Raw genomic sequence first — 15,780 nt, 5'->3', positions numbered from 1 at the left:
GCATTGCTTTGTTTTTGTACCGAAGAGGAACATTTGAGAGGCTTTGTGTCAATCTAAATAGAAAAAAATCACACTAAGGAAACAACTTCCTCTACATACATTAAAGTATTTCATCTTTAATTCATGTGGTGCTTTATGCTGAGACTTGTGTCACTGAAAGGCCACCGGCAGAGTCTACCAGAGGAGGCCTTAAATGTGAACTGTTTGAAGAGTTCAGTCACTGATAACTTATTCCAGATTTTGAAAAGTATGCAGAACTGATTGTTGAACACTGCCAGGAGGATGGTTGAGGGATGGAGTGATGGAAAGGGAGTAGGGGATCAATGCAGCCAGAGAAGCCAGTGAGCTCGGGCGTCAGCGGAAACTATCAATACTGAGCTGTGGCCTAAGCACTTAAAATGTAAATGCATCTTCAATAGGAACAACAGAAAACAGAAAGTAGTGTCAGAGCCTTGGGAGCTCTCCAGGTGCATCGCGTTTATTTCTCTGTGAGAATCTCTGCAGATACAGTAGCACAACGTTATACTACATTGGGTAGGGGCAGTGATGCATTGCAACAAAACAATGGCCTGCAGTTTTATTTAGCTGCAGTGCATCACCATCACTTCTGTCAGATATAACACGATGAAAACTGTAGCTCTGCGCGCCCCCGTTACTGAAAGCACTGATGGAATTGAATTCCGAACTGCTGCAGTCACTTTAATATCGAGTCTTCTGGTGTTCTCTAATAACCTGTTGAAGCTAAATGGAAATTATTTAAATAGAATGAGGTGTCTCAACGGATCTACTTTGATCTCAGCAAATTTGTGAGATATAAATACCTTCAAACTAATTATGTGAGCACAGCGGGACCTCCGAGTCCATAGTTTCGCCAAACTCGTGACTGCACCAGTGAGCACTTGCCTGCTCTTCCCAATTTACCACCTACTGAGATACAGATGGGTGACAAATTACGGGAACACCTGAATGCGTAAGTGCTATAGTGAGGGGATGCTGTAGCTCAGTTATGCTGCAAGGGTCACTGGTCAACTTAAGAGGAAGAGATCCCTACTCATCAATAAAACGTTGTTCTGAGCAGTCATCTTTATTCCACAAACATTTCCACCCTGATGAGCAGAAATTGAGTGGTCAAAAGCACAGGATGTGAGAAGTTAGGGTTTCTTCAGAGTATTTAGGGCTTGACAAAAAATTTTTGACCGGAGAGATAACGGTGGGCAGTCACCAGGCTTCAACTCAAATTCCTAAGCCAGATTTCAGACATTTTTAAGCTACTGTTAATTTGGACCCAGTTCTGCCTTGGCGCCTTTTGTAGGCCAGATTTTCATAGGTTTGAACTTATCATTTCTTAGTGTGTACTATAAGATGTTGGGATCATTTCCTTGTATGGAAAATTAGGACGGATAGAATCCGTGGGCTGCCTTTCAGTCCAATCACTGGTATATTTCTTGTGATAGCTCCTTCCATACCCACTGACACCAGTTTTTGGCACTAGCAACAGACGTTTATGAGTTAGAAACTGGCCATTGATCCGTGGAAAAGGAGCACAGGGTAGTGCTGGTCCTAGTTTCGCTTTGGTGCATTTTTTAAACGGACCGATAAGCTGCGTAGGAAAAATTTGTGGTTCTTTCTGTCATAAGAAACTCCCGGCAACCTTTAGGCAATGTTCTGACCTTTTTTCCAGTGTATGTGTGCAGACTGAACAATAGCAACAGGTCAGTGGAAACCAGTGGCTTAAGTTATGTTGACATTACCTTTAATTTGTTTCCCATCAGTATGTTTTTAGACTTTGAATATCAAATGATGCATATAATAATCTTAAAATCTTCTTATAGAAAACACAGCAATATATATTGTTTAGTATATCAATGATACAAAACATTGCAGACTTGTTAGGAATTACTTAAATAATTCAATGTAAAGACATATTTGTGTTAAAGAAGCCAAAAATCCAACATTCGTCTTTATTTGGAACAAGCCAATAAAACAGGCAATATTAAGAATAGTCCATAAAGATTTACTTTTTCTTTATATAGGATGCAAAAGAGACAATAATATATAATAGTAGCAATTAAGGTCACTGTAATCGAACATAGCTCTTGCAGAGTTCATGATCCCTGATGTCTCCCCAGCCCCCATTTTTCACATGTGGGGCCACTCCTCCTGCCCCGTTGGCTGGCAATCTCTTTGTGATCAGGAGGTTTTTTGGGAACAGCTGGTTCCCACTGCTCTGTAGGATGTTTTCTATCTTGGTTTTCTGGTTAATGGGCATGCAAGAAGCCTTCTTGTGGTGCATGCCGCAGTCTCCGGCATGGAAAATCCGTGGTGCCTCGCTCACCATGACCTTCCAGTAGGAGGGCAGGCATGACACAGTCAAGTGTTGTAAAGACCAATCCCAGTTGTAGTCATCATAAGTGCAAAAGGTGTCAGTGCATTGGATGAGTTTCTGGTACGTCTCTCTACTCAGAGCCATCCCCATGTTGTGCTCGGTGGACTTCCAGGCTTTCACCTCCACTTTATTTGCTTTGCTGGAGTAGCCGATGTGGCTGTAGCTCCCCAGTGAGAGGATATCGCAGTCTGTGCACTGCTCCCTTTTCAGAGCAGTCATTTGCTTTAAGAGATGGATAAAGTCCGGAGACAAGTAGTGGTCCTCTTCGATCAGGAGAACGAGACCCTTATGGTCTTTGAGAACTCGAACTCTGTCCCATACAAAGTGAAGCTTCCACCACCAGTGGTGCTTGGTCTGGGAAAACTTGGCCTCCCGGTAGTGTCCAAACGAGTCAGGGTACTCTGCGTTAATGCAACCCAGTTTTAAGGCGTCTTTTTTGGGGATGTCTCTGGGGCAGTCCCTGGGGTCATTTCCAGGGAACTCCTGTGGGTACAGCTGGATGCTGAAGGGGAAGAAAATCTGGAGGACTTGGCAGAAGTCAACAGAGGCAACCACTTTGTTAATCTCAGGGGACCAGTAGTCATGGCTGAATATCAGCAGTATGCTATCCACACCTCTGGCCTTTCGTAAACTGTCTACCAATAGCTTTAGATAGTCTGGTCGGTTATGGACCTGAACTACTACAACCAAATCGTCCTTCTTTCGAGTCGTCTTAAATTTCTCTTCATTTCTTATCGTCTGATCAAAGTTTAGCTGGAAGACAATGCCACGGTAGACTAAAGTGGTATTATCCACATCTGGCTTGGATATTTTGGGTTTGTCCTTTTCTTTTTCTTGGTGTGTGTCATTTGCTTGTATAACAGGTGCTGGGACAGGTGCCCGACTGACCGCTGGCGTTGCTTGTTCCTGGTTATGACTGTTGACGCTATTACTGCTGCTGCTGCTGATAATGTTGCTCCTCCGCACCGCCTCCACTTCCCTGGGTAACGATCCACTGTCGTTCTTCTTCTGCCTTCCACTGCTCCAGAAAGCCAGGCCACATATGACAACCACCAGAGACAGTAACACCACCTTCCTCTTGTAGATTCGGAATCTCATGATAGAGGGTTATCCTCTTGTAAAGGGAGAGAAGTTGATAATTGGGACTCAAGATGCAGCTGTATGGGGGGCTTACGCTTTGCACTGAGAACAGGAGCGATTTAAAAAGAAAGTGCTATCAGGCTAAGTGTTGGCAAAATTAACTGTTGTTGTAAACATGGATCCCACTGGAATATCACTGGTGCTGAATGAATATTCCATAAGGCATGGCGGTTTTTGAGAGGCAGCAGAGTGGCAGTGTGCGTGCACCACCTGAATGAAAAATAAACCAGAAAATAAAATTAAGTGCATTGTGACAGGTGGGGGTAAGGCAATGTTACGAAAATCTTGACAGAAATTTGTTTCCACAGTATATAAAGCACATTGCCATGCTGGAACATGGAAAAAGACATCAATTGATGTTTAAGCATATACTGTTGCAAATTACGCAAGACCAAACTCGGTGCAGTAATCATCACTCATTAGCTTTTGCCATCCCACACACATAAGGTAGGTCACTTGGTAACAACTGAACCACCTACACGACAAATGCGCAAAACTAATATGGTGATAACTGTAGGAAACAGCATCAATCTCCGTAAATGGCTAATAATCAGACCTGCAGTTTAAGTTACCATGTCAATCGGTTTGAACTTCTTCTATTCAAACATACAGTGCAGTACTATGAAAGTTTTAGGTACTTCATGCAGAACACTGACCAGTCTATCTGTTAAAGTGCTGCAGCTGAGTTTTGACGTTGTGCTGTATTGTTAGTGATACTTGAATGGCTTTACCTGGCTGTGAACCAAAAATATCTTGGTTTTTTTCTTGTTTTTCCAACTTTACTGCCAGAACCCACTAACTATGGAGTGATTTCACTCTCAGCTCTGACATCTGACTTCCAAACCAAATGTAAAGCAATACTCACAAAATAATGTTATCAGGGTAGGAGATGCCAGGAAAAAATTCCTGTTTAGGAACTATTCCCTAAGAGCGTCTCATTCTATAATCACAATGGACAAATTTAACATACACATCGCATAACAACCAAGCTGAATTTTTTTTCTTATAATTACAAGTAAAATGATCACTCAGGAGAAAGTTAAATGAAACAGAGTCTATCCTTCTTGAAAATGTTGTACTTGGTACAGAGACAGTTTTTTATCATATAGCTTTGAGATCAGTTTAGTTAGAATTAATCAGATTAGATTATTAGACAGGGGCTACAATCAAGGAAGACAAAATTCAAATGAAAAAGAAGCAGATTTTACAAAGTGCTTAAAACAAGCTACCTGCCAAGTGCCACCAAAAACTGTCAACATAACTGCTGCTGTTTTACAGGCAGAACATTGACCATATCAAATACAGATTTCTGTATATTTACTGTACTTTGCATTGAGCTAATACCTGAAAGCACCTCCAGTTTACTTATCTTCCCTTATCTGCAGAGTACAGTTAACATATCCAATAAAATGCATTTAGTCTGATGACAATGTAAAAGTATATATTATGGTTTCACAGACATTCAATAAATGATAATCACCGAGCTTTATTAGAAATATACATGCAACTGGCTGCCAGCCAGCCCCTACAAAGAGTATCACAAACGCCACAATTGTGATTTCATCCAATCCTCACCCTTACCCCATACTTCATCTTCGCTTATATCGTTAATGTTGGTTAAAGCTCAATGCTTCTAATTTGCCCTCCATTTATTTTCCTCCTTAACTGCATTATCAATATTGATCGCTCATTTCTGCTGAGCAAACCTCCATACTTTATTCGTTATTAAATTAGTAGTCTCTCAGGCTGACTACCTGACCATTTATTCTGTTTTCTGGTTGCCTGAAAACTCTACTTAATGGTAGCATCCAGTCCAGACTGCAGTGTGTCACCGACACTGCCTGAGAAAGGTATCTGATACCTACTAGAGTCTGTGATAACAGAAGTAAACACATTCCCTGTAACTGCCCCACACAGACATATACATTAAAGTAAGCCCCAAACGCTATTAGTAAATGTGCACAGAAATGTATTAATATGTGATGTGTACTTTAAGGAAAGCAGCTAAATGCAGGAGTAAAACGATACAGCTCTCTAACCCACATTCTTCAAATTATTGTAATTTGCATGCCCACATTCGGCTTTTCCGTGCTAAATGCTTTCCACACGCCTCCTGCCAAATCAACTCAAATATTTGGTCTACAGCTTAAAGTATTTCCCATTTTAATCCACTTAATTTCTTTTATCGTGACCTAAACCGGTTTATACTAGCAGTACAAGCGCCTATCATGTAAATGTGCAGTTTCGTCTTGGAGCCTACAGCACAAACCCCATCAGTTTTTTTTCTGTCCTAAATTGGCCGCCGTTGGACAACACCGAGCCAGCGGCGGCTTCAATCGATTTTTTTAAAACCACGAGATACAGTTTTTAGCATTTCGCCGACTGACACAAAACCCACAGAAAGCAGCCGAAAACAACGGCGGGCGCCTCGGCTTCGCTCTTTTATGACAGCCAGCATCACGGAAATGCTAATAGCAAGTTAGCAACGGCGTCAGCTAGCAACTTGCAAGTAACCCGCCCGGACCGAACCACCGTCAACACCGTGTCGAACCACAACAACCACGCTCACAGTAGTTTACCTAAAACCGCAGAATCCGTGCGGAGCTTTCACTGTGAAGACTCAGTACGGTGGCTTCCCATTCTCCTCCATACCGTTCTGCAAAATGCACGGCAAACGCAACTGTCGACTAGCTGTGTGAAAACACTGCCTGTCGCTGTCCCACAATGCAACGGGCCAGCGGGGGGCACCAGAGATACCCGAAATATCTTGAATCCCCGCTGCTGCTCCTGCTGCTGCAGATACTCTGCTCTCTAAACTGACCTGATGAGGTTTGAGTGGCTAGGAAAAGTTATTGGGCCTGTTTGAAATGTGATTGACCCCCCAAAAGTAATTTCCCATGTTTTTATGTGTGATTTGCTTTTTTGATGTCTAAAATCTGTGCTTGTTGGGGGTAAATAGTCTGTGGTAAACAAGATTTACGAAGGGGTTATATATAAAATAAAGAAATTACTTGTTTTTTGTTTCTTTGTTTATTACCTTGCATTATTATACCTACATTATATTCAGTCATTTTTGACTTTATAGACTTTATAAAAAATTTTAATGTCAGTGTCATTTTTAACCTGGATGAATAAAGGCTATATCAAAGTTGTTGTTGTTTTTTTAAGTCGCAGACTAGAATGATCTTTCTAGCTCTAAATGACTTGATGTCATTTACAATTAAGTTCAGTTGAATTCAATTCAGTGTGTTTAGTACCAAGTCTTAACAATAGTGTCCTCAGGGCACTTTATATTGTAAAGTCCCTACAATAATAGAGAGAGAATTCCAGCAGTCAGATGATGAGCAAGCACTTGGCAACAGTGGAAAGGAAAAACTCCCTTTTAGCAGGAAGAAACCTCTGGTAGGACCAGGGAGAGGCTGCCATCTGACACAACCTCCTGGGGTTGAGGGGAGGGAGACCAAAAGGTGCACTGTGAAAGAGGGTCCAAGTTTAATAATCACTACTAATAATAGCTATGTTTGACGGATTGCAGGCCAACAACTCATTGACATTTTAAATGCTGGCAATTATTTGTTGGCAAATACCAGAAATCACTTTTTGGCACAACACTGGGATTTCTTGATTATTTATACAATGTGTTGCAAATCTACACAGACTGCCTTAATTGCTACTTTTTTGTTTTTGTTTTTTTCTTCTTCACTGATCACTCACAGTGCAGACCCAAAAAAGGGAAGTGTTGAATTTTGTTAACTCGTGGAACCTATTTCAGCAATACCAACCTCCATTAGATGCTACATGTAGCTCCATGTAGGATGTGTACAACATAGAAGAGGAATTTTGGATCAATCCTCCCTAGAAACTGTTCCCACAATTGATCTTGATTGAACATCCCTCTTCGAGTCATCCCACAGCATCTCAATTGTTTTAAGGTGAACATATTTATTTTATTTATTTTATTTAGGACAGTGCATGTTAATGAACATAAATGTAAAAAAAAAATTACATGAATGTAAACATACCAGATTATAGCCAAGGGCTAATTTCCATCTGTTGTCCTTAAGCATAAAAAATAGACATAATAATTCATAAAAATTCATCATTCATTCATAATAAAAACTCCATCACCAAACTTACACATACACACCATTCTGTTCCCAAATAAAACATTAAAACTATACAACTCATACATGATCACACACTTGATTTGTCCATAACCAGTTTTTAACCTTTGCCTTAAACAAATTGAGTGTAGAGCATTCTCTAATGGGTTGAGGAAGACTGTTCCACAGATGGCCTCCCTTGACAGACATATCCTGACTTTGCCATTCAAAAAACAGTTTCTTATTTCCCAGCTATTCTGCTGAAGAATTACCTGTGCACTTTGGGCCTTTGTGTAGCTATTGTCCCATCACCTAACCTCTCCCAAGATAGGTCATGGACAGCTGCCATAATAATCTCTTGGTAAATTTTCCTGACAGATTTATGCATTGTTCCCTCAGTGAGGACATGGGGTTTTGGTACTAAGATGCAGTGCATTTTCCTTATAAACCTGCTTGTTTCCTTCTTCTTCAGTAGTTCAGTGTTTGTCTCCTTTATTGAGAATAAAAGATGATGCCAAAGATGTTATGAAACAGCAGGGGATCTTCTGCAAATTTGAAACATACTATTAAAAATACAAAAAAAAAAAAAAAGATTCTTTGCCATGATAAAAATGACACAATAATTCTGAGTAAAATGCAACTGAAATATATAAAATCAAAGGCTGAATTATTCAAAGAACGAATCATGCAAAAATGCAAGGTGCAAGCTCAATAAGATAAGATAAGATAAGATAAGATAACCTTTATTAGTCCCACACGTGGGAAATTTGTTTTGTCACAGCAGGAAGTGGACAGTGCAAAAGTTATGACGCAAAAATTAGAATACAATAAGAATAAATACAGTACACAGCTGTACAGAATAGAATAAAATAATATACTATATACAGTAGAATAAAATAGAATAAAAATATACAATAAGATAAAAATAGAATACGAATGCTATATACAACTGAGTAAAAATACAACGATGCCAGAAAAGATTATTGCACTTAGTATTATTGCATATGTGTGGATGTGTGTGTTTGTTCAGTTAAAGTCTTTGTTGTGGAGTCTGACAGCAGTGGGGAGGAAAGACCTGCGAAATCTCTCCGTCCCACACCGTGGGTGCCGCAGTCTCCCACTGAAGGAGCTGCTCAGTGCTGTCACAGTCTGCTGCATGGGGTGGGAGACGTTGTCCAACAGGGATGACAGCTTAGCCGCCATTCTCCTGTCACTCACCACCTCCACTGGGTCCAGAGGGCATCCTAGAACAGAGCTGGCCCTTCGGATCACCCTGTTCAGTCTCTTCCTGTCCCCAGCAGAGATGCTGCCGCCCCAGCAGACCACACCATAAAAGATAGCAGAAGCCACCACAGAGTCATAGAAGGTCTTCAGGAGTGGGCCCTCCACCCCAAACGACCTGAGTCTCCGCAGCAGGTACAACCTGCTCTGCCCTTTCCTGTAGAGGGCGTCTGAGTTATGAGTCCAGTCCAGTCTGTTGTTCAGATGAACACCAAGGTACCTGTAGCTGTCCACAGCCTCAATGTCCATACCCTGGATGTTCAGTGGTTGCAGTGGAGAATGCTTGTGCCTGCGGAAGTCTACCACCAGCTCCTTGGTTTTACTGGCGTTGATCTGGAGGTAGTTCAGCTGGCACCAGTCCACAAAGTCTTGAGTCAGTCCTCTGTACTCCTTGTCGTCCCCATCAGTGATGAGGCCGACTATTGCAGAGTCATCAGAGAACTTCTGCAGGAAGCACTGGGTGGAATTGTGGGAGAAGTCTGCAGTGTAGATGGTGAAGAGGAACGGAGCCAGAACCGTTCCCTGTGGGGCCCCCGTACTGCAGACGACCCTGTCCGACACACAGCCCTGAGTCCTCACATACTGTGGTCGGTCGGTGAGGTAGTCCAAAATCCAGGTACCAATCAATATTTTAATTTAAAGCTGAGGTTGTACCTATGTCACGAAATTACTTGGAAGATTTACATATAATGAAATTATTTAAAGTTTGTATTTGCTGTATATTTCTTTCTTTCTTTCTTTCTTTCTTTCTTTCTTTCTTTCTTTCTTTCTTTCTTTCTTTCTTTTATTTTTTAGAATATACAATAACTATGTATCTGGTATCTGTTTGTGAATAGCTTTTTAAGAAACTGGAGCTAAATACATTATTTGTTTAGTCTGATTGCGTTTGGTTATAATCTTAAATGAAGATTAGACCGCATTTTGTGGGTAATCAATGAACAATTTCAGGCATTTGTGGTTTGCATGATTTTTTATTGCAGTACATTTGTACATGTCACGAGTTAATTTGAAGGATTACGTGTGCAACCAGATGCTCACGCTAAACAGAAAGAGCCAGCACTTTGCTGTTTTAAGTGCTTATGGTCAACAGACAATTGTTTCCGAGATGAAGACTGAATAGTTTAATATAACATGGTTTTATTTAAATGCAGGGCTTAGAGCTGTAAGAGGGTTAAATGATGTCACGGTTACCCATTGGGCTGTGGGATTTATTAATTCAAATTGATTAGTTTTGGCGATGTACAAAAAAATTAGTATTTTAAATTTAGTTAGGCGCTAGGAGGCGGTACACAACAACCCGACGCCGGAAATAGAGCACCAGAAAGCCTATTTGCGCACGCGCGCCCTTCTTCTTCCTTTCCGACACTCGAGCGAAAAGAGACAAGATGGGCCATCAGCAGCTCTACTGGAGTCACCCCAGAAAATTCGGACAGGGATCCCGCTCCTGGTCAGTGTCTACTTTGTTGCGTTGTTTATCGGTTAACGTGATCAAGTTGAGGTGATATAAGGTGTTTCTGGCCTCCCCATCTTTAAAAAAAAAAACGCTACCAAACGTGCACCGCATGTGCCCTGAACCTGAGCTAATATGGCGGAGGCAAATACTCTCTCCTTCCCTATTAGCATCAGCCTTGTGTGTCTTTTGACCGGATTTGGTTTTATAACGGCTAGAGTTACCGAAAGCCCTTAATGCATATGAGTTAGGCGTGTAATTTCTTCCGTCGCTTGATCGGAAGAAATTTAACAAATGTTTAACGTTATTGAGAATAGCATTATTACAGGACTGTTAAAAGTTAGCCCCGGTGTTCAGAAGAGCACACCAAATGCACACCGGCTCATAGTTTACGACAATCGGCGCCAGGGTTTTGTATAACTGGTACATAAAAGCGTATATATGCGTTGACTGATCCTACTCTGATGTTGTTGCAGCCGAGTGTGCTCTAACAGACATGGCTTGATCCGTAAATACGGGATCAACATGTGCCGCCAGTGCTTCAGGCAGTACGCTAAAGACATCGGCTTCGTTAAGGTAAGTTGTATTTTTCTGTTGCCTCTCAAATTGATCATAACTTTACATCACAGAACATCAACTGAATTTCCCACTGTATAAAGTTTCATTAGGACTGGCTTTACTGATTTGAGGATGAAGCCCATGAATTAAATGTTGTTTTAATTTTGCATGAGTTTCATGCTGTTTTGCTTTTTGCTCCTCACAAGCATGCTATATGCCCGTCTCTTTACAATAACTAACACCTGTTTTGTGTTCTTACAGCTGGACTAAGATGTCTTGTGCTGACGTCCTCGGATGGGTCAAGTTGTCAGAAGTCTGGCCATGATGGGATAATTAATCATTGCAAATAAATTTTTTGTCCAATTTGATTGATTTTTGCGTGGTTATTAATTGGCATGAATTTGATATTTTTTTTCCACAATGGATAAAAAGGACTTTTAGATGAGCGATCAAACACTATTAATGACCTTTGGTTTTGCTCAGCAGCAAAGTCATGTTGGTCAGGCAGTTAGAGGTTTCCATTTTAAATAAAATAACTTAGTTGGTCACCTACTTTGAGTTGCTGTTCATTAAGAGTTAAGCAAACAGGTTTTATATAGCAAGAGGTTTTAAATATGAGTAAAACTGAAACTTGATCGATATTAACTGGGGTTATGGCTACTCAGCAGCATTTAGTGACTTCATGTCATTAGATTATAATTGTGTAGTAAACCATGAACATTGAGTTGCAAGCCTTATAGCTTTTTTTTTTCATTTAGGTGAAATGTAGACATCCTTGTAATAGGTAGATAACTGCAGAGAAATGGTTTGTATCCATGGAAACTGGTGCGTGGGGAAAGACTGATGGGAAGAAAACACAATAGGAGTGGAATAGCCTTGATAATTTGATAATGGGGTGGGGAAGCTTTTAGACAGGTCGGCTGTGCCTGTCGTTTGAAAACAAACCAGGAGCATGGAAGTAAAATATTTCAGGTGGAAACTCAATTTTAAGGTTGCTTTGTGGTTGAGTGGTCACATTTCTTTGTTAATAACCTTTAATGGGACATCCGCTGAGCTATTTTGCAAGAAGTCAAGTAGTGCAATTAATCCTCACAGTTGTGCATCATGGCAGCGGCGTAAAGTGCAGCTGATTAATTTTTAATTCAGCGTGCCTTCACGTAAAACAACATACCCCCAGCTTTCATCCAAGGACTGCTAACATGCTGAGATAATAGTCTTGCTCAAAGTTAATGAAATTTGATAAGTCCCCTGTAGTGTGCCTAATTGCTTAGCGCCTCGTGACTGAAGCTACCAAAGTGAAGCTATTTGTTTAAGGCTGTTCCCAGGTAGATGGGATTCTGTGCAATCTGATATTGAGTTGTTTTTCTGTTTCTTGTTTTTTTTTTTTGTTTTTTTGCCAGGATTTACTATAAAATATTTGTCATTATTGTTCTCACCTTTAAAAAAAATAGTGTGAAGTGTTAGGCACTAGATGGCAGCAGCACATCATGCTCAGTGCCGTTGATGATGCCACTGACTGCTGGTAATGCTATTTATGCTGCTGCCCCCCCCCTCAAAAAAAAAAAAATCTTTCATTCATCATAATTATATACCTTTTGCCATCAGGTACTAGAGAAGCTTCATGGGGTCTAAAGTGGGCAGTTAAAAGATGTTTGTGGCAGATTGAAAAGTCTAAAAATACATTGTAGTTGTGCAGCTACTTAGATTTTTTAAAAAGCATAGTCAATCTACTCCTTTATGCTCGAGGTTCAGATTTTAATCTGTTTAATCCAAGGCAATAACTAAAATATGGTTGGGAAGTGCTAGCGTATCACAAATAATAAATGTTTTTGTTCAGCAGGCATAAGATGAAACTTTAATGCTCCCATTGGGGAAATTGTTAAAAAGAAACAAAATGACAAAAAAATGAAATTGACACAAACACTCAAACCTATAATTCTAGCAACAAAACAAACTGCTTAGAAATAAAAGGATGAATGAATAGTGATAGAGATGTTTAAAAGTAGAGCAGCACCCCTCATTATAAAGAGTCTTCGGAAGTCCAGTACATACACAAAATGAACAAGTGAAACTTTTTAAATGAAGGAAATAAATAAAAGGTACTTCCTGCCAAATGCAGTAAATATATGCGATATAGCTACTTTAAACAAATGTGGCCATAACTGTCTGACTGAACTTTAGAAATGGAAGCACAGCGTGTGCAAAACATTCTGCAAGGCTAAGGCGTATTTTATGGGGTGTATTGATGTCTACCTCAGATCTGTAGGTATTTTAAAAGTAGGCCAATAAGTTATGCATAAAAGGAGCCTGTGTGCAGGAACGGGCAGGCCAGTTTGGAGCTGAACACACAAGCGCTCCTTGTTGCATCACTGCACCATGTTGGCGGGTGGAAGGTGTTGTCTTTGATGTTCAGTTCAACTGCCTTTTTTTCTTCTTTGCACCGCATCAGTGTTCTCGCTGTGCTGTCTCCTCAGTACACAACTTCCACGACAACTGACTCAGTGAAAAATCAGTTTCATCCAACCTGAATCTTTTTCAAAAAGTCTCCCATCGTTGTTACCGTTCACTGGCTTTGTGTGGTCACACAGTTTGCTCCAGCTCCACTTTCTGCCTTACACTGTGCTATTTTTATATATGTAGCCTACATATAGTTAGGTTCACATGTGTTTGGGAAATAGCTCTGTTTAAGTCCTTTGTCCTCAGTACACAGTGGCTTGTGAATCAGACAATCATTTTCTGAGGTACAAAAGAATTTGGGCAGTTGACTTAAGTGAAAATAGAGTTGTTAAGAAATTGCCTCCATGTCCTTAAATAATTATAGTTTTTACTTATTTTTCACATTTTTATTTTAGTTATAAAAGTTAATTATTCAGGAAGTAAACCTTAAATCTTATCAAATCTGAAATATTGTTACCAGAAATGCTGTTTTGACATGACGATCCACATTTTAACTTTGACTATCAGTCCTTTGTTGTTAAAATTTGTAACAAACCAACTGAGTGGAAACCTATTGTTGGTCAACTCTTTGTCCAAATGTGTGAAGAGCTGGAGTTTCCCCAGAGACATATGCAGTTTTGGTGACACAGTGAGTAGCAGTAACTGGGTAGATATCTAAATTTACGCATTTATTATCAAACAGTAATGGTTTAGCACATACAGTAGTTCACTTTTCCTTTTGGGCTACTGCTTCAACTTTAGTCTTGCATTTTGTAAAGGGAGGAGAACCACAGAGGCATATTTAACAAAGACAGTGTTTAAGAAATGGACCTGGTTCCCTGGTCTGAAAAGGGAAGCCCATGCAGATGTGCCTTAAAGCTGCATTTATTTCCTGTAGCTGGCAGGGAGAGAATCCTGAATAAGCACAATGGTTATGCTCTGCAAATTATGCTCCCGTTTTGGACAAAATAAATGGTAAAGCAGGGTACATACCTACCTTGGGACTTGCACCTTGCTACTGTATAAGGATGCAGTGTCCCTCTGTTTCACACATTTGGCCAGAGGGGCCGATGGCGCGATATGGCAGCCTCGCTTCTGTCAGTCTGCCCCAGGGCAGCTGTGGCTACAACCGTAGCTGCCTCTACCAGTGTGTGAATGCGAGAGTGAATGAATAATGGAATTGTAAAGCGCTTTGGGTGCCTTGAAAAGCGCTATATAAATCCAATTCATTTATTGCCAATGCTCAAACTTAGACTTCTCAAATCAGTGGTGTTGGCAACATCACAAAAGCTATGATCATCTTTCACATAGATTTAAATAAAATGGAAAAACTGAATCCACTGAAACTGAATGGATGGATGGATAACATATTTAACTGGATCTTTAGTAGCTCATAATCACTGACTTCTTTTCTTCTTTCTAGGGGTTCCCCTTTAGAAATTATTTAAAAAATCTACTCAGCAAAGTTATCAACTATAAAACCAATATAACTAAAATATGACAATAAGGTCAGTTAACTGTTTACTTAGGGGGTAAGGATACGTTTTCTTTTGATATATTGTTAATACAACTAAACTGAATGAAGTTAAGAGTTATGGGTTTTATTAGAAACAATGTTGCAAATAAATTTGTGAAGTCTCTTTTATTTTAGTGACCTGATGAGATAATTGCATCTGTACATGGAGGGGCTGGTCGACAGTTTACTGGGAGTAGCAGTTAATATTATTATCCCTAAGTGATGTACGTGCTGGTAAAATCGACTGTTTGTGGCTATAAAAGACTCTGTGATCGCTCATGTGTGCCATGCTTGTACACACACATAAATATGTTATTGTGTGCACTTTGTGGTCACAGCCAGATCTTAACGCCGAAAGCAAACCTGAATGGAACACTAGTTTGAACAAACCAGAAGGGAGCTGTTGGTGTGATGGCTTGGGACCCAAAGTCTCTGAGCTACTGTGACTGACTGCCAGATATATTGCAGAGGTCTGCCATCCATCTCCTAGATTATAGCGAAAAATAGGTGAATTGAAAACGTTACAGCACACTGTTGGCATGGAAACATTCCTCTGGGTTTACCTGCTTTTGATTGTTAGACCAAGAGGCACTTCTCTCTGCAAGGTTACTCCAAACGGCTGTGGGCAAACATGCAACTCATTCATGCTCCCCCTCTCCCAGTTTCCACAGATTGGGAAAGATGTTGACTGAGGGATGGCAAATGAAAAATATGAAGAAAAGAGCAGCAGCCAGAGACATAAAGAAAAAAAATAGATTAATTGAAGAAAGAAGCAATAGTAAAAGCAGAACCTGTGAAATTATGCAATGATTAACAGGCTATTGTGTAAGACGCCCTAAGAATAATAGCTGATAATTACAGGATGTTTTGTTCCTGATATTCTCCTTTTCTTTATGTTATAGTAAGCTGG

The 15,780-nt window shown here is 40.3% G+C and overlaps 2 protein-coding genes across 2 annotated transcripts; one reads left to right on the top strand and one right to left on the bottom strand.

Moving 5' to 3' along the window:
- Window positions 1-1,925: 1,925 nt before the first annotated feature.
- mgat2 (alpha-1,6-mannosyl-glycoprotein 2-beta-N-acetylglucosaminyltransferase) lies at window positions 1,926-6,251 on the bottom strand. Its single transcript, XM_085382771.1, has 2 exons — window positions 6,106-6,251; window positions 1,926-3,736 (listed from the first exon to the last, which is right to left on the bottom strand). The coding sequence occupies exon 2, from the start codon at window positions 3,482-3,484 to the stop codon at window positions 2,075-2,077; it is 1,410 nt and encodes a 469-aa protein (XP_085238897.1). The 5' UTR covers window positions 3,485-3,736; window positions 6,106-6,251; the 3' UTR covers window positions 1,926-2,074.
- Window positions 6,252-10,217: 3,966 nt separating this feature from the next.
- Window positions 10,218-11,286, top strand: rps29 (ribosomal protein S29). Its single transcript, XM_085382006.1, has 3 exons — window positions 10,218-10,357; window positions 10,837-10,936; window positions 11,180-11,286. Exons 1-3 carry the CDS (start codon window positions 10,296-10,298, stop codon window positions 11,186-11,188), a joined length of 171 nt encoding a protein of 56 aa, XP_085238132.1. The 5' UTR covers window positions 10,218-10,295; the 3' UTR covers window positions 11,189-11,286.
- Window positions 11,287-15,780: the final 4,494 nt, after the last annotated feature.

Source organism: Rhamphochromis longiceps, linkage group LG15, assembly GCF_057381845.1.
Source record: "Rhamphochromis longiceps isolate RC_006_pf linkage group LG15, R_longiceps_female_GT1.1, whole genome shotgun sequence".
NCBI lineage: Eukaryota > Metazoa > Chordata > Actinopteri > Cichliformes > Cichlidae > Rhamphochromis > Rhamphochromis longiceps.
Note: the sequence above shows the minus strand (reverse complement) of the source record. Positions and strands in the feature narration are given on the sequence as shown.